The 25,310-nt window shown below is 39.9% G+C and overlaps 1 protein-coding gene across 1 annotated transcript in view; it reads left to right on the top strand.

Annotated features, from left to right (window-relative positions):
* KHDRBS2 (KH RNA binding domain containing, signal transduction associated 2) overlaps positions 1 to 25,310 on the top strand; it is a 594,613-nt gene that overhangs the window by 542,798 nt on the left and 26,505 nt on the right. The window contains exon 7 of the mRNA XM_014575134.4: positions 10,306 to 10,388. Coding sequence (XP_014430620.1) covers positions 10,306 to 10,388 — 83 coding nt within the window. The remainder of the gene's footprint in view (positions 1 to 10,305; positions 10,389 to 25,310) is intronic.

The raw sequence follows: 25,310 nt of genomic DNA, 5'->3' as shown, positions 1-25,310 counted from the left end.
GTTTCAAAATACTTCTTAGCATTAAATCCTGCAGGTGGATTCACTTGGATAGAATCCTGCACCCATACAAAGCCCAGTTATTTCAATGGAACCTCAATAGGTTAAGATGGGGGCATTATTTTTGGAGATCTTTTGGAAACAAGATATTCCAAAATAAAAAATGAAAGCTTGGAAAAAATAACTAGGATTTAATGGAAATAACACCAATATTAAAGCATAAATCTTTCATCTTCAGAATTCTGTGTTATGGTTCAGCCAGGTACCTAGGCACCATGATTGATTTTAAACATCTGAGTAGTAGTTGGCTTCAATGGAATAACGTACATGTTTAAAGTTATTCACCTGCTTAAACACTTGACTGGATCAGCGTCTTATATCCAGTTTACGTTCTAAGCAAAAATGTTCACTTTGCAAAAACAGGCACACATTTTAGATTAATTCATCATGCTTGATAATTTCGACTGTGGCCAACAGCTGGTAAGGCTGAAGTAAGGAAGATGGCTGAACAGTATAATAGACTGCACACCACCAGCACACACAGTGCCTAGATCAAACCAGTGCATTAGTTCCTCATGTTCAAGAGGACTGAATTAATTCAAAGCTTGGATGGAAGCAACCTTTATATTTGTATGTGTTTTCTAGGTAGATTTTCAAATCTAACCTGTCATAATGTGGTCCTGTGATCATATAAAAACAGTTATATATGATTTCATGTGTTACACATACACATACAAACTTACACAGATCCAGACAGACATCATCTTTCTATCCAATTGCAAAAAGATGGACATCATACTCAAATTAAAAAACTTACACATACATTGTTTCAGTAAACTGTTCCTATTGGACCTATTTGAAAATAACATAACATATCTACCGATTCAAGTAATAAAAAGAGAAGCTTTGCTTTTTTTCCCCCAACATCTTATACTAAAAATTGCTTTATGAAACTTCTTCAAAAGAAAAAAATAAGTCTTAAGATTTAAAAGTAGGGGTTTAAATAAGGAATGAAAGTCTTGTGCCAGGCCACTGAGAAGAATATGTCCTGTTCACTGAGAGAAAACACACCCCTTTTGCCAAGAGTAAAATTAAAATTGAAAATTGGTGTGTCAGAATTTAGTTTTCTACAAAATACTTGTGATAGCTAGCTAAAATAATAAAAGGGCAAAATATCTTTGAAAGAATGTAAATTTTGGAGGTAACAATCTGGCAAGGAGAAGCTGTTGTCATTAATGAGTAAAAAGAGGTTTGCATGCTGTTTTAAAAAGAACAATATGTGAAGGGTATGGAAAGACGGTTTAGAAAACTTGAACTATTATTCAGACATGCTTGTTGATTAAAAAAGAATCTTTTTTTTTGGTACTGTGTAACATTCTATTGATGTTCTTTAACATTTTTAGTGTTATACTCCACACTGTATAACTCAATGGCATCTGACTTTCCTGAGTATATCTGTGCTTTGGCAGGATCTATATAGCTGCAATTATATTGGAATACCAGTGTTATTGCAGTTGATATACAAATGATATCAGTAAAAAATTACTTGACTATTGAGATACCAAGATGTACTTTAATGTTTCTCTTATGCAACATTTAGGATGTTATGGCTGATCAGTTAAAACACAGTAAAATGAATATTATGTGAACAGGTAAAAAAAGTGTTTTGAGGAGATAGTCCTTACTTATGGTATGCACTTTGAAGTTTCCTACAGCTTATTATATAAGGATTCATCTACATAGCAGCATCATTTTGGAATAACTGACATTCCAAAATAACAAAGAGCGCCTACACTTAAAGTCTTTATTTAGAAATAATGTCGAGCTGGAGGATTTCTTACTCAGATTCCTGCAACCCTCATTTTACGAGGCGTAAGGAAAGTTGGAGGAAGAGTGTTCTTCCTTCGGCTTCCTGCTATGTGGAGAGCACCAAAAGCCAAAATATGATATTTCGACTTAAGCTACACAATTTACATAGCTGAAGTTGTGTAGCTTATTCCAACTTTAACCCTGCTGTGTAGATGTACCCCAAGTGTTCTGGACTCCAACACCTAGAAGTAAATTAAAATTGATCCAAAGGCCACAACCACTTACTTTTATTTTACAGTTCCTACACTTTCTTCCTATTTTTGTGTGTATCTGTTCCTGGGCAAGCAAGTCCTACCCTCTTGGGGGAAGGTGGGTGAGAAGCCACTGTGGCTTATTAGGGGGTGCTCAATCCCACATATGTACCAGTTTGGGTGAGGGGAGTGCTGTGCCTCCCCTCCCAACTGAACGCATGCCTCGTCCCAGGCTGTAACATCTGTGGCTTCAGTCAATAACAAGGCCCTCCTTCCATAGGACAATGTTGCCCAATGGCCAGAGTCAGTAACCCTGCTTTCCTCACGCAGGGCAAGATGGCCTAGCAGCCAGACTCAGATGCTCCTTTCCCACAAGGCAGCATGGCCTAGCAGCTGGAATCATTAGTAGTGCCCTTCCCTTTTCTCAGTGTGACTTAACTCCCAGAGATCATAATGACACCCCTCTGTCTCAGGGCAGCATAGCCTAATAGCAACATATAGCAAGTGTGTAACCACGCTTCTCTCACTGGGGTCAGTGTGACCTAATAGCCAAGGTAAATAACAACACTCCCTTCCTGCAGGGCAGCGTAGCCTAACAGCTAGAGGCACTAGCAACACTCTCTTCTCAACGAGCAGGGGGGTATTGTGGCCACAGTCAAAGAGTCAATAATTACACCTGTCCTACACAAAGCAGTCATGTCTAGTGGTCAGAGTCAATAACAATGCCCTCCTCCTGTGGGGTAGTGTGGCCCAGAGGCTGGAGTCCATAAAAATACCCTTCTCTTACAGGACAGGTAAGAGACAGGTAGCTTAGTGTCCAGAGTTAATAGGAACACCCTCCTCCCACAGGGCAGTGTGGCCTACTAGAAAGAGTCAATAACAATGGTGTAGCTCCCCATGAGGGTTGGTGAGGATAGGGTAGGAGGACCCTAGTCCACCCTCTCCACCAGTTCCCAACCCAGGGCCCTGTCAGTGGTAGAGTGGTCCACCACTAGCTCAATGGGGAATCCCACCCAAACATGTCAAGCTCCCAGGGTACAATTCACCATCTTGGGCTACTTCCTGCCAGTCTGTCTTGTGCAGTCTTCTTCAGCTCTTCCTTCTGGACTGGAGCTTCTCCTGCAGTTTCCCACTGACTGGCCTCCTCATTTTGGTCCATCTACAACTCCTCCTCAGGAGCTCTGACAGCACCTCCTTCCTCATAGGCAGTTATCCCTTACTGAGCTTCTCCATAGGCTTTATAGTTGACCTCTAACTGGAGCATGGCCAGCAGGGCTGTGCGGGTGGGCATTCTCAGCCAGGTATCTAGGGTTAACCCTCACAGCCCCAGTGAATGGTTGGTACTTCCCATCACAGTATCTATATTTAATGTTTATTATCTTAATTGTTTTTAAAGTGCTTAAGGTATATATCCACCGTATTCAGTTGCTCTTGACTTAGTCTCACTAATAATTAACTTATTAGGCATTTTTTGGATCACTTCTGTGGAAGACCTGCAGCACCCCCACATGCTGATGCCATCCAGTTATATGTTTTTCCTTAATCTGACCCAGCTGGTGCAGTTGAGAGATTTGATGTGGACATGGGTGAGGCTCAGCATTAGAAACATTGCAGTAATACACATAGGCTACATCTAGACTGGCATGATTTTCTGCAAATGCTTTTAAGAAAAAAGTTTTTCCGTTAAAAGCATTTGCGGAAAAGAGTGTCGAGATTGGCACAGACACTTTTGCACAAAAGCACCATTTTCGCCATCGGGGCTTTTTTTGCGCAAAACAGTTCTCAGTTGTCTACACTGGCCCTCTTGTGCAAAAGCAATGGGAGAGTCATTGTATTTGTGGAAGAACACTGATGATCATACATTAGATTATCAGTGTTCTTGCGCAAATTCAAGTGGCCAGTGTAGACAGCTGGCAAGTTTTTCCGCAAAAGCACCTGCTTTTGCGGAAAAACTTGCCAGTCTAGATGCAGCCATAGGTTGATGGAAGCAATAAAAATCAATGGTGGAAATTATATAAGCCCCCTTCTTTGTAGGAGTGTGGTCACTGTTAATTTGATTTGCAATAGGGTGAAATTAATCCACTATACATTTGAGACAGACTGTCTGTGAGCGAGTGAGTCTGTCTGTCTGTCCATCCATCTGTTTGTTCAAGAAGTGATAAAAGCTAGGACCACCAAATTTGGTATGCTGCTTTCCTTATCAAAACTTAAAGCAAGGTCAGGTTTTGGTTGTGTGAGTGGAGAGGCTTAATCTCTTCCCTTCCCCGCCCTCCCACCCATATGTACAGGGATGCAAAACCATACAGAAAAGAGACAAGAATCCCTGCACTAACCCTGAGCCCTCCACCCTCCAGGCTCCCTATAGACTGAAGCTCCTCTCCCACTCAATTTGTATGGGAACATTGCTGGCTGGTTCTCTTCCTCAGAGAGGGAGGGAAATGTGCACACTTTGCTCAATTTCTCAGTGTGGCTGGGGAATGCAGGGGACAGATGAATCAGGAACTGCCCCAGCCACAGGACACGCACCACTCCCACAACTGTGCCCACTGGAGCTGCAGTGACCATGAAGAGCCACTTCACACCTGGCCCCAAGCTTCTGCGATGAAAGAGGGGTGGAATAGTCCTCTCTCCCCTGAAAAGCCTGCCTACTGAACCCCCATCTTCATCCCCACCCCAGAGCAATGATATAAATGGAAGACAAATATTAATTGACTTAAGGACCTGAGCAGTGCTGGGGTAAATAAATCTTCTATATTTAGTAAAAATTATATATTTTAGATAAAAACCATTAAGGGTCTGAATCAAATCCCACTGACATCTGTTTCAAATACTATGGCTACGTCTACACTGGCATGATTTTCCAAAAATGCTTTTCATGGAAAAGTTTTCCGTTAAAAGCATTTTCGGAAAAGCACGTCTAGATTGGCAGGATGCTTTTCCGCAAAAGCACTTTTTGTGGAAAAGCGTCCGTGGCCAATCTAGATGCGGTTTTCCGCAAAAAATCCCCGATCTCCATTTTCGCGATCGGGGCTTTTTTTGCAGAAAACACGACTGTGCTGTTTACACTGGCCCTTTTGCGCAAAAGTCTTTCAGAAAAAGACTTTTGCCTAAACGGGAGCAGCTTTCTGGAAAAGCACTGATGATCTTACATGAGAACATCAGTGCTTTTCCGGAAATTCAAGCGGCCAGTGTAGACAGCTGGCAAGTTTTTCTGCAAAATCAGATGATTTTGCGGAAAAACTTGCGAGTCTAGACACAGCCTATGTGTTGAAAGGACTCCATGCATGTAAAATTAAACTGGCTCTTTAATAAGAGAACTGTTTACAGAGATGCTGAAAGCGCAGCTAACATCCCGACCAGGTGCTTCCAGACTGGATCACTGGTGCTTTCTTCACTGTTCCCTCCTGCAATGTGTGTTCCCCCCATGCAGGTTGCTACAAAGTCAGTTGGAATCTTTCTGCTGACTTCAGTGGTCTTTGGATCAAAAAGTCATTCACTTTATTGTCCTAATAACGGAGATTTCATGGGCAAACCCCACTTCTTTAGAAGTTGGGGAAAACTTCCTAATTGTCTGGGTGGTTAAACACTGTAATAAATTGCCTAGGGAGGTTGTAGAATCTCCAACAATGGCTTTCAGCCACCAGCCTATTGCCAGACCTCAGGACCATTTGTTGCCAGACCAGAGAGTCTCCGTTTAGAGAGTTGCAACCAGTAGAAACTATTATATTGTACTGAATTATTTGAAATGGTACCAGTAATGTTGTATACATGTGGTAAGAAGTGAGAAAATGTGTCCCAAAACAGCAAGAAGTAGAGAGAGAATAATTAACCAGGAATATTATTTTTGAATTCTTGGAGCTTTACACTTTTTATCCCTATTTTCCAGCTGTTCCATTTGAACCACCTGCACCATATTGATATACTATGAGCCTTTAGGGAGACTGCTCAAATCTGTAATTTGGACTTACAAAAGTGTCAAGTATTAACAACTGTTCTTTGCTCTACTGGTGCTAAGCATTGATCCACCTGAGGCATTACTGTAAAATCATTTGTTCCCTAACATTTCCTCTAATACAGTGGGCAACTGCACTGAGATGCTTTCCTTTGTCTGTTCTGTTTTATATAGGTTCTTATATTGCCCTCATCACTGTAATATCTTAGCACCTAAGAAATGCATTAAGCTCTGTAACTAATGTTTGTCACACACGGTTCATTTTTTTTCTCTCATCCTCTTCTGAAAGGAAGAATTGAGGAGCAATGTATATTTAGTTTTGATAAAGTTTTATATTTTTATTTATTTTCCCAGAGGGAGTTTAAACGTATATGTTGCTCTATGTCTATTTTAGAAAAGTAAGGTCAAGAAAAGCATGCCTTTCACTTGAAGTGCAAGGTGGTGAGGTTTGTGATAGTCTTCAACTGCTATCAGTTTGTTGTACAAACTTCTGCCTTCCCCTGAAAAAGTTCAGTCTTCTGGGCAGACAAGCTTTATCCTTACAATAGAAATTCGTGACAAATAGAAATGTCAGCCACAGTCTCCAATCCCATAGCCTTAGGTGGTCTTTTAGGCAAAGGCTATGTTTAGACTGCTCTGCTACATCCAAGGAATGCGTCCACTTTTCTGAAAAAAATGTCAGAAAAGTAGGCGCGTTTTTTGTTGTCCCTATAAACCTCATTTTATGAGGAAGAAGGGATATTCCAAAAGAGGGATTTTTTTTCCTAAATTTAGCTCCGTGTAGATGGGCCAAATTTCAGAAAAGCCTCTTTCAGAAGTAAATCGGGAAAAGAGACACAATTTGCGTACCGCAAAATTGTGTTTCTTTTTCTGATTTATCTTTTAGTGTAGACAAAGCCTAGGTCTACACTAGAGGATAGGTTCAAATTAAGATACACAACTCTAGCTACTTTAATTACATAGCTGGAGTCGAAGTATCTTAAATCACATTTTGGCACCATCCTCACAGGTTCCCTTCGACTTCCCTAACTCCTCATAGGAGCTGGACTACTGGTTCTGATGGGCGTGACCTCTCACTTCGAATTAGCATGTCTTCACTTGACCCACTAATTAGAACTCCGGAAGATCCACTATGACAGCTTCGGTCTTCCTGCAGTGTAGACAAGCCATTAGATATTCTTTTCTAGACCACTGAGCATCTGAAAATGAAAGGACCAAGACCCTGAACATGATTCATTGTTATATGGGAAGATAGAATAAGGAGAAAAGTACAGGTTTAATTTGTTTGTTGTAATCTGTTATGCTGAGAAGACACTTTGTAGCCTCTTCCTTCAAAATTATTCATTGAAATCAAGCAGATCACTAACAAGGGTCCAATATAAAATTATCTTCCCCTAGTTAATCCATTTCCTTCTTTTTTTGTCTATCTCTGGGGCTGTGTCTACACTGCAAAGAAGAGTCAGAAAAAGATACACAAATTGTGAATCAGTTTGCACATCTTTTTCCACTTTTCTACATGGGGCCAAATGTTGGAAAAAGCCCTCTTTCTGAACATCCTTTCTTCCTTTGTAAAACAAGGTTTACAATGATGCTGAAAGAAATGCATCTACTTTTCCATTTTTTTATTAGAAAAGCAGATACATTCCTGTAATTTAGACATACCTTGAATATAGAAACTTTTGCTCTGTGTGTAGAAAAAATGCTTTTTTTAACCTAAACCTCCAGATTTCTTGTTATACTTTAGACATTTTAGGCAGCAAATAACAACTTATAGGAAGATACAGTAATTTTAAGTTCTTTCTGTGTTGTGGCAACATTAAGGGTACGTCTAGACTGCACCCCTCTGTTGGCAGAGGGATGCAGATTAGGCTAGGCGAAATTGCTAATGAAGCGGGGATTTAAATATCCCACACTTCATTAGCATAAAATGGCCACCGCTTTTTTCCAGCACAGAGCTTTGTTGGAGAAAAGTGGTAGTTTAGAGGCTGATCTATCACTGAAGAAATCTTTTTCCGATAGATCCTGTACACCTCATTAACAATGAGGAAACAGAAGCCTCCACTACCTTTTCATCTGCCTCCAAGTTAAACAAACATTTTTGTTCTTATTCCAGGGCTGCTTCAGTGTCACAAGTTATTCTATATTTTTGTCTGTCAGTGCTGAGATAGCTTCGTTGTAGGGACTTCAGTGGTGTCCTGCCCAGGCAGGAATGAGTGTGTTTGCAGGTTCGTTGGTTCTGCAATCTGTTATAGCACTAAGAAGTCCTCTTGTTTAACAGATTGGTGTTGGTACTAAGCTTCTTCCCTCTTGTCTGGAGGCTTGCTCAGGCCCATTTTTCTGGAAGTTCCATTCTGTGGTGTTTTGCCCTCAAACGTAAGAGGAAGTAGAACTCAGAGGAGGTCTCTGTAAGAGGGGACCATGAGGTTTTCTTGGTGACTGTGTAAGTCCCTCAGTGTTGACTGTGGTGTGCTGGGGATGATAGAGCATGTTTCCCTATTATGTTTTCAGGCAAGAGGGACTCTGTAGGAAAATGCTATCATACTCAGGAATGAAAGAGCCAGCTTAAGGTAAGGGAGGGTGAGTTGAGTTTCATTGACTTAAGAAGCAGCCTGTTTCAGACTGTGTGTGTTTTGGGTTCTTGCGTATTATCATTCTAAAAATTCTAAAAAATAAAATACTGTTACATTACAGCCATCTAGCAAGAGTACTTCTATTTTTATCTATTTTCTCTGTATGTAGGTTGTGAAACTAACATTGATGAATTAACATCTTTTGTAAGGTATACCATTTCTCACCAGAGAAATCCAATGAAGGGCTCCTTCTAGTCTATAAGATATATCAAACTCAGCTGATTCAGATTTGTGTTCTGGGAATGCTTGGCTCAGAAGCTTATCTGAACAGCTCATAGGATGAGGGTTCTGCATTGGGATGTGGGGGTCACATTCTTCACTAGAAATCAATGCTTAGTTTTCAGGCTCTATGGGGTAATCTTTATGTCACTGGTGTTCCTCCTAGGATCATTAACCTCCCAGGTTTAATTTCAAAACTTAACTCTTACCATGGGAAATTTATTTCTATAACATGGATATTAGGAAAGTGTGGAGTTCACTTTGTATTTGGATAATACTAAGGTATTTAGGAAGTCACTAAAACTTTTTTATAATTGGAGATCTGAGTAAATGAAATACTATTTCCATGCAGAGCTACTCCAAAAGGATTATACACAATGGAACATATTGGGTAGCCTACCCATATTGAAAGGCATCATTCTCTTAAAAGTGATGTTTTATCCCCAGTGAGGTTTCCATTATAGAAATCTGCATAGCCGATATCTTGGAGCATTATATATACCTTCACTTATAGCTCCTCTCTTGACTTGATATCTATATCTGATGGTTAGTTTGAGAGAGTAGCTCTAAATTAATTACAGCTCGTCAGCCCACATTCCTGGGATTGAGGTTTTATACTCACACCTAGAATCCCATACAAGAAAAAGTATATCCAGTCACTTTCCAGTAAATTAGATGTTCACAAGTGTTGCCTCCATATATTCCCAACACCCATCCATCTTCCTCACTCTCCTTTGGACTTCTACTCTTATAGGATTCTGAGCTTTAGCAGAAGGAACTGAGACTTGTAGGGACCGCACATCCTATTAGAACCTTGGTTGTGAACATTTAGTGCTTTGTGGGGCAAAGCTTGTGTAGTCTCCAAGGTGCACTGTTTTTCTGGAAGGTTTCTGAAATAAATAGCGTTTCTTTCTTTCTTTCTTTCTTTCTTTCTTTCTTTCTTTCTTTCTTTAGAAAGACCATTATTGTGACTTCTTTCCCAGACCCAGACAACATTTTTTTTTTAAAAGAACCAAATGTTGTGGCTTTATAATCAATAAAATCAGACTTAGCAGTATTCCAAGATCAATATTTTTTCACCATTTTTTAAATTTCAGTAGTTATAATTCACCCATAGATAATTACAAAAGCTTTTGTAATATTGAATTCCTGAGAAAACAATTGTCTTCATTAGCATCTGTCAGTGTTCTAAATGAATCCAGTGGAGAAGCTGTTTCTTCAACAGTACACTGCATTTTATCAATGGATAAACTCAAGTCTCAAATTAATTAATTAATTAATTTTCTCTTACATCATATGTTCATGTATATACATTTAGGCATATCATTCCGGTCCAATAGACTGCTGTGTTCAAATATAGCATCAGTTCATTAACATATAATTTTTAACCTAATATGCTTCCTTATTTATCAATCTTCTAAATTAGGGTGTATTATTTTCCCCACAGGGATATGATGATGGATATGGAGGTGAATATGATGATCCAAGCTATGAGGCATATGATAGCAGTTATGCCACCCAAACACAGAGGTAAGCAATCATAATTGTAAATTATTGTTAAATGAGCTACTAGACCTAATCTTTGTTCTCCTAAGCTTTTGGCACAGCAGGCATCTCAACTCTTACTTTCTGACAGCAAACAATTCCTCAAAACACTGGATTTTTTAAAAATACTTATAATCTAAATTAACCAGAAAAATGCCAGCATTAACATGAGATTATTAAAATTAAGGAAAGAATGCAGAAAGAATACATTTCTAAAATAATTTTGAATTGTAGCCTAGTTTTAAAAACAATTCCAAGTTTTAAAAACAATTCCAATTCCTCTTCTTCTCCCTTGTCTCTCTCTGAATTTTTCTTTCTAAAATGAAAAGTCTTCAAGGCAGATACAATGCTTTCCTTCGTGTTTGTACAGCTCATACTACACTGTGAGCTCTACCAGAAAACAGTCATAAATAACAAACAATGATGGTGATAAGCCCTTCTGAGTAGTCAATATACAATGACATGGAAAATTGCAGGACTTTAGTCTGTAACCTTGAGTTTGGGGCAAACAAACTCTCTACTTTTAAGATAGTTTGATATGTTTATGAGCAGGATTATTTGATGGGTTTGGCTGTGATAGCATGGGACTGGACTCAATGATCCAGAAGATCTCTTTGTATCCCTGCACAGTGTTCCTACCTGAAATTTGATTGAGAAGTTTATTAAAAAAGATATTATTTAACTATAAAAAATAACTGTTCTGTGGTCAGCAAACACACTTAGCATTGACAGCCCTTTAATAGAAGGCCTGGGATGAATGATAATGTTAAAATGAGCCACTGTTACCTTATTGAACCATTCTCCAGTTGAAGGAAGAAAAAAAATACAAACCACATACCAGTCCATTGGAGATTTCAGTAATTGTAATTCACATCAAACAACCTCAGAGTTAATCAATTACCCAATTGGAAACCACTGAAACTAACTTGTTTTGTGCCAGCTATTCTTGTAAAAACATTAAGAAGCAATATTTTAGCACGGTGGTCCCCAAACTTTCATGTCACACCCCCCAACTCATCTTCACCCCTACCCCAAGCTGTGATAAGGAACCAGAAAAGGGAGCAGGGCCACAGCTCCTGAGGGATAAGAGGGCTGAGGCTAGAGCCAGATTTGTAGCTGGGCTATGGGCTGAGGAAAATGCCTTGACCACAGCTGGGGGCAGGGCCAGGAGCCAGAGTCTCAGTTAAGGCTAAGACAGGGGTGTGAGGCCATGACTGGGAGTGGATTCAGGGCTAGCAGCCAGGTCTATAGCTAGGTGCAGAACTGCAGCTAGGCTGGGAGCCAAGGCTGAAGGTGGGGACATGCCTGGAAGTGGAGTCATGGCTGGGAGTAGAGCTGTGACTGGAAGCAGGGACTGAAACTGGGGAGAGGCAGGAGCAGGGGTAGATGGTGCTCCTACCCCTCACATTCTGCAGGCCACTCTGCACCTCATAGAATGTTTTTCCAGGCCCTTCTATGGGAGTGCACTCCACCGTTCAGGGACTACGGCTTTAGCTTGAAGGACGATTAAGGCACCCAAGTTTGAAAATGTTAGTTATTTATTCTGTGAAGTTAATGACAATAATTTTCATGGGCTGGTGGTGAAATCATCTTTTATTAATAATGCAGCTTTAGAAAGGGTGACTGTTTATAATTTAATTGCAGAAACATTCCTAATCCTCTGCATGGTTGATAAACATCCTATGATACAGCTTGTCATCTTTTTTTCACTCAAAGTGCAGGGCAAAAACTCTTCTTGAACTGGCTGTTCAGAGGACACTATTAGTGGCAGTGAAGGAAAAAAGTCAGATTATGGAATGACAAACAAAAGCATAAAATGCAAAGACAAGATCTTTTACTTAATTAGCTGGATTTCCAGCACACAAAGAAACAAATTTTCATGTAAAGAGTTGTGCACTAATTGCTGGTCCAAAAATTAGCATGTTCATATCTGAGTACTTCACTGACGAAGATCCTTTTCAGAAACATCTTCAGAGCTAGAACTGCTATAGTGGTACTTGAAATGAATAAGAAGGCAATGTTTTTGGTAAGTATTTGTTGTAGAACCAGCAAGGATGTTAAAAGAACTTTGTAATATGTGAATGCATATCCTTTCATGTATATATATGTTAACCTCACTCAGAAGCAGTGATCTATTAGTTGCTATGTGTGGATAGGCAAATACAGCCCCTCTGCTCAAATGTACTCCACCTTTTTGAACAGTTCATCTCTAGCTACAGTAGCTCACTGTCACAGGAGAAATGTCCTTAGGTTTGAAATAATAATTAGTTAGAAATTACTATGCTGAGACAATTTTCTCTGTCACTGGCATTAACTTGTAGTTCCTTTGTATATTATAGACCTAGGCAATTGAACAACACACCCCTTAAATTGAGGAAAAAACCCACATTATATTAAAGATTTAACTGCTAGAGATGTTTTCTATCAAAAAGGATTTAAAAAGGAATCAAAATAACTATGTTAACTAAATTAATATTTATTAGCATAGGTCTAGCAGGCATTTTTTATAGTTGTGAGCTAGCAAGAAAAGGATTCAAAGGACGTATGTTTCTAAGCAACAAATAAATTGTTTGTTTCATTTTTTTTGTTTTGTATGTAAATATATGGCCACATGTAGCAATTCTCAGCTCTTATAGGGTGCATCTAGACTACATGGCTCTGTTGACGGAGCCATGTAAAGTAGTTTACTCGGCATAGTCAAAGATGCGGGGATTTAAATAATGCCCGCTTCATTAAAATAAAAATGGCCACTGCACTGTGCCGACAATCAGCTGATCTGGCACAACGCAGCAGTCTATACGCGGCACGGTCAACAAGAGAAGCCTTTGTCGACCACTCCGGTAAACCTCGTTTCACAAGGCATACCGGAGCGGTCAACAAAGGCTTCCTTTGTAGACTATGCCGAGTCTAGACTGCCGCGCTGTGCCGGATCAGCTGATTGTCGGCACAACCATGACTTCATTGTGATTACTCATATGAGATATAACTGTAATGTGTGACTAAATTTGTTGGATAGTGTAGATGAGGCATATCCCTTCTATGGGAAAATGGGGCACTAGATACAAATATGATTCTATGTTCCCACAGGGTATGTCTACACTAGCTCATTAGTTTGAGCTAGGTAGGGTAATTAGGGCAAGCGGAGTTGCAAATGAAGCCCGGGATTTAAATATCCCGGGCTTCATTTGCATGTTCCCGGGCACCGTCATTTTTAAATCCCCCTTAGTCCGAACTCCATGCCCACGGCTACACGCGGCACGGAATAGGTAGTTTGAATTAAAGATCCTAATTTGAAATACCGTTACTCCTCGTGGAATGAGGAGTAACGGTAGTTCGAATTAGGATCTTTAATTCAAACTACCTACTCTGTGCCGCGTATAGACGCGGACACGGAGTTCGGACTAAGGGGGATTTAAAAATGGCGGCACCTGGGAAAATGCAAATGAAGCCCGGGATATATAAATCCCAGACTTCGTTTGCAACTCCGCTTGCCCTAATTACCCTACCTAGCTCGAACTAATAAGCTAGTGTAGACGTACCCACAGTTACTTACTAGGTTTTAGTAAGGAAGGATTGCAAGTATGTCTGAAAATATACTCCGGATTTACATTTGGGCACTGTGTAATTGAAACAGATATCATGTTTGAAGGGGTTTGAAATGTGTAAATCTAATTCCCTCCCATTTTATACAAGTTCAGTGGCTTTGGTCCAGATTCTCGCTTCCGTTAAGAGGGTAGGGGATTGTCAGAGAGCAGATTGTGGCTAAAGTGATTCTCAGAGTAGATTTGAGCCCCAGCACTTCTTAGACCAGCCTGTTGACTGCTCTAACTTCCTTTGGATATCTATGATCTCCAGTCAGGTCACCACCTGAATATAGCCACAATACTACGTACTCTGGCTACACTCATGGCTGTGCACCACAGCTGAGTGGAGGGGTCATCATACAAGTCTGCTTTACTACCTGTGCATCTATTGAAAGCTCACACACATCAAGGAGTTGTTTGCTGGGCAAACCCAGCTGCTCTTCATATCTTTTCACCACTCAACCCCACTGACTTTTGAGGAATTCTCCTAATTATCACCAGCCTAAGAGGGAGAAGAATCTGATCCAATATCTGTTTTGAGCTGGAGCAGTTTTCAAATAAATTTTTAAGAAATATTAAACTTAAAAGTACTAGGTCAGATTCTCTGGCCTGCTCCAGCAGTACAAAGAGGCTAGAAACAAGTTACATCTTCCCAGCGGGTGTAGAACTAGTATAGCACCATGCTCTCTATTTCTATTTCACACCATGCTCTCTTTGCTGATGATGGGGAACATTTACTGGTGAATCTGGCATTTCTAGTTCTAAAACAATGGATGTTTCATTCATGAGGTGAGCAGCTGGTTTTGCATATATTTTGTGTATTGTGATCAAATTATATTAAGTGACATAAGTCTCTCCCTTCAGGACAGTTCTTAATAGGGATATCCAAGTCTTATTCTTTCAGATATTTTATTATGTCCACAGAAATGTATCTATATCTTTAGGTCTTTGGTGTCTAACATGCTAGCCACTAGCCACACGTGGTTAGATGGCCAATTGAATGTGGCTAGTTGGCTTGAACAATGTGACTATTTGACTGGTTGAGTGTGGCTAGTTCAATATAAAACTGGTTGGGCACCATGGCTTTAGATAATAATCTATCCAATGATTCTACACAGCCATGCATAATATTAACTTTTTCTTATAGAGCTCTCTTCTTATGTGTGTACCAATAAGAGAGAATTAGATAAAAATACGAATCAAATTAAAAAGAAAAGGAAAATATTTAAAAGAATATATTGAGAACAAAGACACGTGTCCATTCAGGGGAGTCAACAGCCTCCCATGGGTCCCTGGCAAGGTGGGGAGAGGGTGGCTTTGTGCTCCCACCTCAGGGCTTTGGGCCGAAGGGGCGGGACTGGGAGAAGCCAATCTTCAATGCTGCCCAGAGCGTGATGCCTCCTCGGTCCCAGAGCCACACAGTGCAGCACTCCAGCAGCAATTTATAGGGCCCAGGACTCTGGCTGCCTCAGTAGCAGTGGTGACAGCCAGGAATGCTAAGTCTCTTTAAATTGCTAGACTCTGGGGCAATTGCCTGCTTTGTCCCCATAATGGTGGGCCTGGGTCCACTTATCCTTCTAATCATTAAAAAAAAGAAGCAGCATAGCAATTACCATGTCACAAGGGATTTGGACTATGTTCTAGCTACGCAGCACATTCTTAGAGGAATACACTCATCAGTATTGTTTTATTTTTAATCTTAAACACTATCCTGTGACTCTCATTATAATGTCTGAGAGCATATTACAAAAATGAACACCAAAACTGTTGCCAAATCTACCTTGTCAGTCTTGCCTCTGGCATCCATGCCCATGGATGAAACAGATGCTCTCCAGCCTGCAGGCCAAAATGACAAAAAAAAGACATACTAATGAAGAAGTGTCTTGTGCTACATCAATAAGCCATACTACTGGCAGACTTCAGAGGGAATGAAAGTCAGAAGCAGGAGGGCCCCAGTCAGAATCCCCTGCTGTCATTCCCCAGGAGTTAACTCCCATGGAAGAGCACCAAGACCATTCAGCTATCACAGTTGCTACAGCAGTAGAGAAAATCTCTGTGCTAACCCGAAGTCACAGGCTATCCATGTCTATATAGATAATTACAACACAAATCATTTACTGTTTGCATTATCATATGGCCTTGTAGCGTTGGTCATGGACCGGGATCCCACTGTGCTCAGAGAACTGCATGGAGAACAAAAAAGACTGTCTCTGTCCTCAAAACTTTTACAATCCAAACACCTAAAAATGTATTTGGAGCTAGTGCAGAACACAGAACACAATAGTAGCTGAGAGCTCTCAGTTTTCCTATGTCAAGTACAGTATAGGTATCATTGGAAGGTAGCTATTGGCAAATTTTGTCTTTTTAATGATGTCCACTATAGAGGGGAAATCTTCTCATGGCTCATTAATCCATCAGTTCCCCAATGTCCTGATATTTTAACAGAAAGCTATTGTTTGGCTTCCTATTTACCTACTTACATATTCTTTTGGGAAAACCTGGCAAGCTGCTACAAGTTCTGGTGTTGCAGTTTCCTCTGCAGATATGAACAGATGTTTACTCCCTTGACCAAATGTCCTTTTCCCCTCCAGTCCTTAGATACAGTACTCAGAGGGCAACTCCCATGCAGCAAAACAGACAAACTTCATCACTGGATCCCCCTCCCACTTAAGGAGGAAAATGTCTCTTCATTTAATAAATGTAATCATCAGTTTTACCTGTTCTAGACACTAGGGCTACATCTACACTGGCCCCTTTTCCGGAAGGGGCATGTAAATTTCACCAGTCGTCGTAGGGAAATCCGCGGGGGATTTAAATATCCCCCGCGGCATTTAAATAAAAATGTCCGCCGCTTTTTTCCGGCTTTTAAAAAAGCCGGAAAAGAGCGTCTACACTGGCCCTGATCCTCCGGAAAAAGTGCCCTTTTCCGGAGGGTCTTATTCCTACTTTGAAGGGCACTTTTTCCGGAGGATCGGGGCCAGTGTAGACGCTCTTTTCCGGCTTTTTTAAAAGCCGGAAAAAAGCGGCGGACATTTTTATTTAAATGCCGCGGGGGATATTTAAATCCCCCGCGGATTCCCCTACGACGACTGGTGAAATTTACATGCCCCTTCCAGAAAAGGGGCCAGTGTAGACGTAGCCAATGAGTACAAAAGAAAACCTTGGGCTTCATTTTCTTTCTGTGCAAGTTCTTTATTCCTAAAGCCTGCTAAATAGAAATGAGGCAGAGGACTGACAAATTTAATTTCCTAGCAAATTATTGATGAGCAAATATTGTCAGAAGATGCTAAAAGACAAAGATAGAGAGTTGATGTCAAAACACTTTCAGTAATATTTGCATGTGTTAATGCTCCTGTGCATACTGTAAAGACTCAATAATTTGCATTCAGTTCTATGATTATTTTCAGTGTGACTACTAGCATGGTATAAAATACTATTTTATACTAGTTTCAAATTAAGGTACTGATGAGGAAAGCTGTCAATTCTGGTAAATAGTATTCTGAATAATTTCTTATTTCTTGAATAGAGTCCTTCTTTCTTGCATCCCCCAATGATACATATAGTGCTTTTTTTGTGATGGTACTGCCCGTAGTACCGGCACCTCCAGTCAGAGCTTACCTGGAAAGAACAAAGCTCAAAAACTTTTCCCCCGCAATACCGGCACTTTTGTCTTATCTCTGAATATTACAAGATAACAAAATATATAGCTAGATCTAATCCAGGCAACAGATGGGAGAGTGGCTCCATGGTTCTTTGTAAAATACCGTAGTCTCCATATTTTTTCTCTCTTTTACATGCTCTCCATTTTAACCAGCATGCATTGTTTTCATACTATGCTGTATTTCATTTTGGTTTTGTGCTTGTATCTGCCTGTTCATAAATAAAGATTTCCCTGCATTTTATTTTCAAACTGTTGAAATCAATCAAGGCAGTGAGCCTAAAAGATGACATTTTATGTATCTTCACTGCAATCCACTTACAGCATTCATCATCAGAAACTGTTTTCAAATGCCACTTCTCCTTTATTTGATTCAATGAGCAAAACTGAATCAAATTGTGCTGCTCTGAAGTAAAATAAAAAAGTTTGTCTTTTAAATCACTTGCATCCTTTAAAATTCTTGGAAGATTTTTTTTCCCATATGGATCTCCATTCTTGTGTCTGATATCCCACTAAAAAAATTGGAGCAGATTATACAGTTCTAGAAATTCTCTTTCTCTCTCTCTTGTGTGTATCATTGGATAGGGTTCATGAATCATTTGTCTGGCAAATTGTGTCTGTAGAATCCATCATTTTCTACAAAACTTCAGTGTTGGATCATTTTTTTTCCTGTTTTTGTCTTTGTGTATGTGCAGTTATCAGTGTCAGTGGTCACAGCATATAAATAGAAGTCAGGTTTTTATTCCAGACTATGCCACTTTTATACTGGTATAATTCCATTAAGATTGCTGAGTTGCTCTTGATTCATGTTATCATGAGATCAGAGTTTAGTATGCTTTAGGGCCAGAATGAAACATTGTTATTATCTAGGCATACTAGCAGTATAGGTTTTTACCCTCTGATTTCTGCAGTGGAGATAATTAGGGTGTGTCTAGACTACAGGGTTTTATCGACAAAAGTTGGCTTTTATTGACAAAACTATACCTGTGTCTACACTACTGCTGCGTTCTGTCGACAGTAAGTCAACAGAATGCAGCAGTTTTGTCCACAGCAGTAAACCTCATTTTACAAGGAATAATGCCTTTTTTCTAAAGTACAGGCAGTCCCAAGGTTACGTACAAGATAGGGACTGTAGGTTTGTTCTTAAGTTGAATTTGTATGTAAGTCGGAACTGGTACATATTGTTGGGGAAACTCTAGCCAAATATTTCTCCAGAGCTCAGTTTTATTCTCCCACACCTCACTTCCTTCAGTCCTTTATTCTCAAGCTGAGGTGTCTGCTGAGAAAAGCCGCTCCGCGTCTCCCTAGTCTGCTGGGGAGGGGGGGCACTAGCTTTGCGTCTCCCTGGTCTGCTGGGGGGAAGCAGCTAGTGCGGGGTTGCCTCACCCCGTTTGTAAGTAGGCATCCGATGTAAGTCGGATCCATGTAACCCGGGGACTGCCTGTACTCTTTCGAAAAAAACTCTATTGCATGCAAACTGCTTTTTCAAAAGAGAGCATCTAGACTCTCTTTTGAAAAAGCGGCTTGCTTTGTCGACAATACAGATCGTAGTCTAGATGCTCTTTTTCGATAGAGGCTTTGTCGATAGTATCTGTCGACAAAGCCTCTGTCGAAAAAGGTGTGCAGTCTAGACGTAGCCTTATTTCTCCCAGTTACACTTGTGAACACTGTCAAAGTGGAGCTCTCAAAATTAGATCCTCTGAGCCTCTTTTTCCCTTTGTATAAAATGGGATACTAACTAGAGCTAAGTGAATAACAAAATTGTTTTCACAGTTTTTACTGTATGTCCTTAGGCCATCTTCATTTTTTGTTGATTTTCTGGAAATAATCAGCAACCAAGTTTTATTAGAAAGCAAATGTTAGATTCATGTACACTCATCAAATCAGTGAACAGAATGATATGAAGGCAAATATCCTGCAAACACAAATGCACGTGCTTAATTTCAAATATGTGAATAATTCATCAACATTTTGTCTATATTGAGATAACTCACATGTTTAGCCTTAAGTTTGAAGGACTGAAGCTAAGTGATTAATCAGAACACTCACAATTAAACAACGCACCTCAAATTATTGAATACTGTACTGACTACTCAGACTGAAACATTTGCAATCAATTTATGATATAAAAATATCATATGTTACCTAGCACCTTGGAGCTGTGATCCTGATTGTAACCTTTGGTTGCTTCTGCAAAACAAATGATAATTAATAATAAAATGCATTTGAATAACAAATATATTCAAAAATATAATCCACAGGAGATAGTCCAGGAGCCGAAAAAGAGGTTATATTTGTCAAGTAATTTTGTCCCCTAAGGCAAAAATCCTACTTTGATAATACATTCAAACAAGAATCACTCCTGAATCTCATGCCACCAGCTTCAGTCCTTTTAGAAACTCTCCTGTATTTTAAGATGTTTGACTTTCTGACGCACCTCTAAGCTGACTCAAGACTCTGCCCAATAAGGATGCCCTAGTTTAATATATATCAGTGGCCCCAGCATATTCCTTCTTATCTGTATAGAAATTTTCAAATAAAAACTTTTTTATTAAAAGTTGGACTTTATTGAAAAGAGTTTTCACAAAATACTTGTAAATACAGTTTGGACCTCCCTGGTCCAGGACCCTCAGGACTGACCTTCCGGCTGCTCCCGCCCCACCAGCCCTGCTGCCCTGTCAATCCCTGCTCCCTTCCCTGCTAAGACAGGGAGTCCACCTCCCTGCACACCAGGCTCTTGGCTGCATCTGGCAGCCTTGCTGTCATGCACCAGCCAGCCCTGTTGCGGTATGCTGGTCACCTGGACACAGTGGGCTCCTGGCCCTGCCAAGCAGCCCCACTGGGTTATACCTAGCAGTCCCCGTGCAACACACCAGGCAGCCCAGCTGTGGGGGGGTGGAGCCCAGCCACCAGTCTTCTATCAGTACTCCTTGGTCCTGGCATATTCATGATCCTGCCAGACCATGGGTGTGGCTGGACCAGGGAGTCCTGGTTGACAGAGATTCAACCTGTATTATTTACAACAAAATTTAAAAATTAATTTAGTTTTTTAGTTTTATTTTTTTTCCTTTTCCCTTTGCTTCTCTGTTGTACTTTTTTGCCTTCTTTTCAGTAGCAAAATGGAAAAATGAAAAAAGAGAGAAAAGGAATAAGAAACAACACCCCCCCAAAAAAGTAAATATATATACATATATCCTCATTACCTTTTAAACCTCATTGCAGGAGGAATAACAGGTAGTTCGAACTAAGGCTTTATTTCGAACGCCCGTTTCACTGCTGCGTGTAGACGTGGGCAGTTACTTTGGGCTTGTAAATTTCAAAAATGGCACCCGACCAGGAAGATGCAAATCAAGCATGGGATATTTAAATCCCGGGCTTGATTTGCAATTCTGAATGCCTACATTTGCAGCCTTAGTTCGAATTAGGCTGCAAGTGTAGACATACCCTAACAGTGCAAAGCCTCAAGAACCACTGAGATTTAACCCCTTTTCTAAATGTCTGGGAGCACTGATATACTAAGCTTTTGATGATACATGAGCAATAGGAGATGCCCATGCAATTATACCTAGCCTAGCCATACCAGACTATCTCTCAGTGTTATTGGTTAACTGATGCAGGCCACAAACTTTCTCTTTTGCTGGGAGTCTTTTGCTGGCAGGAGATTGGCAAATAAAAAATTAATGAGGGCTTATGTCTGTAAATGAAGCAACGTGGGTAGAGATAAGAAACAAAAAATAATAATTTGAGGAGACACACAGAGAGATTAAGAAATTATGCATTTTGGATTTAGGATAGCAAAGTAAGCACTCATTGAGAGTCAGGGAACATTAACAGAAATGGTACATTTCACTGAAGCCAGGAAAGTAATTTAAAGTTCAGTACACATACTTTCTCTGGCTTTTATCAAAGTACCATTAAATACAGGTTTAACCTCTCTAATCCAGAACTCTCTCATCCAGAAACATCCATCATGAGGAATGATTTTAGTAAGATTGATGCCTACTTTTTATGGGTATGGCCACGTTTCCCACAGTCCCCTAAAGTTTGTTTTCAGCCACCAGTCCTAACTCACAGTGTTCCTTGCTGTTATTTACTATAATTTACCCCTAAATGTCCTTTAACAGCCCAGTAAACCGTGGAAGTGTTAATAATGTTGCTGAACAATATTGACCTCTTGTAGTCTAGAAAATTGTCTCATTCAGAATCGGTCAGGTCCCATGGGTGCTGGAGTAGAGAAATTGTAGCAGTTTGGCTACAGATGCATGACCTAGTTACCCAAATACAATCCCATCTAACCATATGGGCATATACTAGGACAGTTAGCTCATGTCACAACCTGTGAAGCCATGAAAACACTGCTATCTTTCGCAGGCCAGCATAACCAAATCTAGCATGTGTACAGCTAGCTAAACTGGAAACTACCTCCCACATTTGCAGTATAGATATACCCCCAAATTAAACCCAGACCCCAACATTAGAATCTGAATCTGCTTGAACTGAAGGCATTGGATAGCTCCTTCACTGATTGTGGTTACAAATCAGTCTGGACCACTGCATTACCTGATTTGGGAAGAAGCTGAATAGGACAAAACCCTCAAGTTAGACTACAAGTGCATCAAAAACTTTAAAAGCTGGGAAAGTTGGCTGCACAGCTCACACAAGTGGCATAAAAACTAGAGGTAAGAGTTTGGCAATATATTCAGAGAAGCAGAGTTATTACTCATCTTTGTAAAACTTTTTGAAGTCCGCTGATGCTAGGCAAGTGAAAGTATAATTGTATATTATGTCCAGAACTTTGACTCGTGTAAATGGTTGTAGCACAGTTGAAGTCACTGGAGCAATGTCATATTACACCAAATGAATATCTGTCCCATGTTATGTCTCCAGAAAAAAAAAGTCAGATTATGTTTCCATATTGTCAGTAGAACATTGAAGAATGACTTGGAAATGCACCCAGCTAACTTTCATTCTTTATGTTAAAACATTGAGTTATATGGGTGTTTAGAATTATCCATGGTCACTCTTATATTTTGCTATTTAATGTTTAATTGTAAATTTTATAAACTCACAATTGAGCATTTAAATTACAGATGGAAAACGTTTAAAAGTGCTTGTGACATGTCTCTCGTTGGTCTGGGCTCTATCTATACCTTGACTTCATCTAGCCATGAAAAGTACCAGCACATTGATAGAAAACTAGAAGTGAAGAATTTCACATTCCACTGAAACCATAAGTAAGATAATTTAACCAAAATGGAATATTAGACGTGGAGAGATTTACTTAGCTATACCTGAGAGAGGAAGTAAAGAAATTCAATAACAGGCTCTGAATTTTAGGACTTTTATTAAAACTAGTTAAAAAAACCAAGAAAGCACACCACAAGATAAGCTATCATTAATACTCTTAAACTAAACTTAGACTCACTCATTCATTCATCTTTAATTATTCTTCATGTGAAGTATGAAGTGAATACTTATTCCCACCCATTCTTAGATAGCCCAGTCTCTTGCCAGTGTTGTGGCTTGCTCTATATTAGGCCAGGCCAGGGAAGGTCTGAAATCATGACATTCTTCCAGCATGTGCTAGGCCCTCTGCAAGATCTCCATCCAGCTTTTGTTGGGTTCAATGCATAAAACAGGTGGGATGGTATGCACTCCAACATACAGAACAGATGTCTAAGTCACCCATACTGGTGTAGAGTAATTAGAGTAGATATTGAAGGCTGGTTACCCTTAACATCTGTAACATGATAAAATCACCATATGTGTTCAACAGATTGTTGCTGTTTCATGGATCTGGGATAGGTGCATTACTATGGTAGCTTTGGTTTAGGAGCCATTCCTGTAACACTGATGATTAAATATGGATTATCTGTTTGGAACATACCCTGAAAACCATTGGTGCTCCTACTCCCTTGTCATGTGTCTTGAACCAATACAACATTTCATGACAGGACTCTGCAAGACCCATTAGCATTAGTAGTTAGTTATTCAAGGCTATCATTATGATCAGAGCCCATGGTGAGGGTAGTGGCCATATTGGCCTTGGTGAATGTTCCTTGGCCCTGTCAAGCCCTCCTAAGGTGTTCTCCCATCTCCAAGTGTATTGTGATGACAAAACTTTCTCTCTACACATGACAACATCACCTTCATTACTGCTTATACACCAGTTAACCATACCAATGAGGAAGACACAGAACAACACGCATTAATCGTGTATAAATTCCTGGAGGATAAATCCAACAATGGCTAGGGCCAGGGAGGACAGGGATGATGTCCTTAGTCTCTTTCAGAAGCTGTAAATGGGTGACAGGAGATATTCTGTTCATTCCCTCTGGAGCATCTAGCATTGACAACTGTTGGAAGACAGGATACTGAGCTCGATGGAGCTTTGGTCTGACCCAGTATGGCCATTCTTATATTCTTATGTTCTTATGTTCATCAGCAGAGTATCCATTCATGACATTATTATTATGTAATCTAATGCCAATGTCAATGCCACAATGAGTGTTGATGTTCGAACAGCTTGGTTGGAAAGTATTGCATATTTTTATGGATGTAACCACAAACAATAATGGTGGTCAACTTCTCAAGCTTTGTATTGCAACCAGACTCCATGTTTCTGATGTGGATTTGCAGTGGAAGAATGCACATGCATCGATCTGATATGAGAGTGCCGGGAGAGCACCAGAAAATGATAGCATATTACAAACCTGATGTAGATATTGATGCTGTCATGGAGATACAAAGTGCATCCTCTAAGCCAAAGTATGTCCATGCTGCTTACATGATCAAGCATGGCAGCAGTTCCATTTTGGAATGGCTGACTCATATTATCAATAAAGAGTTGACGAGAAACTAAAAGAATACAGCCATCAAATCAAGGTCAAAGCAACAAGTTAGTCTACAGGCTGAATTGAAATTACCAAATTAATTAAAAGATCAGATTAATACAAAAAGCAAACAACCCTTATAAATGTTAAAAAGGGATCTAAGGATGTGCCAATCAAAAGCTTCCAATTTAAATTAAGTTCTTGAGTTTTGGCTAAGCCTTTACTTCCCCTCTTCCAGCAAAGATATTATAATGCAGGCCATAATAGAATGCTCTAATATGCAGAAGTTGCATAACTCTTAGGATTAACGAGGAGTAACAGTTAATTCAAACTAAGGGGTTTATCTTGGAATCCCGCTTCTCTGCCACATATAGATGCGGGTAGTTACTTCGGGCTAGTCAGTTTCCAAAATGGCGACTGGCCAGGATTATGCTAATCAAGCGCGGGATATTTAAATCCTGCACTTCATTAGCAACTTCGGTTGCCCTCATTAGCCTCCCTAGTTCAAAATAAGGGGCTAGTGTAGACGTACCCTTATTTAGCTGTTTAGACCTTCACACAAATCAAATGTGAGGTCTATTTTGGAGCCATGCAACTTAATTCAGTCCGGTTCAGATTAAGTAATCTTTAGCTAGCATTTACTAGGGAAAGGCCTAGTTACCCCAGAAACTTAAAAAACAAAATCAGTGTTTACATACCACAGAGATTGTAAGTTTGTGCCCTCCTCCCCAAAATATCAAAAACTCAGAACTTATGGTCAGTTTTAAGGAAGGTGACACAGCTTTACATAGGCAAAAAGGTCTTGAGATGACATTTTGTGATGATAAAAAAT

The sequence above is a fragment of the Pelodiscus sinensis genome, chromosome 3 (genome assembly GCF_052426305.1).
Source record: "Pelodiscus sinensis isolate ZL-2025 chromosome 3, ASM5242630v1, whole genome shotgun sequence".
NCBI lineage: Eukaryota > Metazoa > Chordata > Testudines > Trionychidae > Pelodiscus > Pelodiscus sinensis.
The sequence above is the reverse complement of the archived record's forward strand: the minus strand, read 5'-3'. Positions and strand labels throughout refer to the sequence as shown.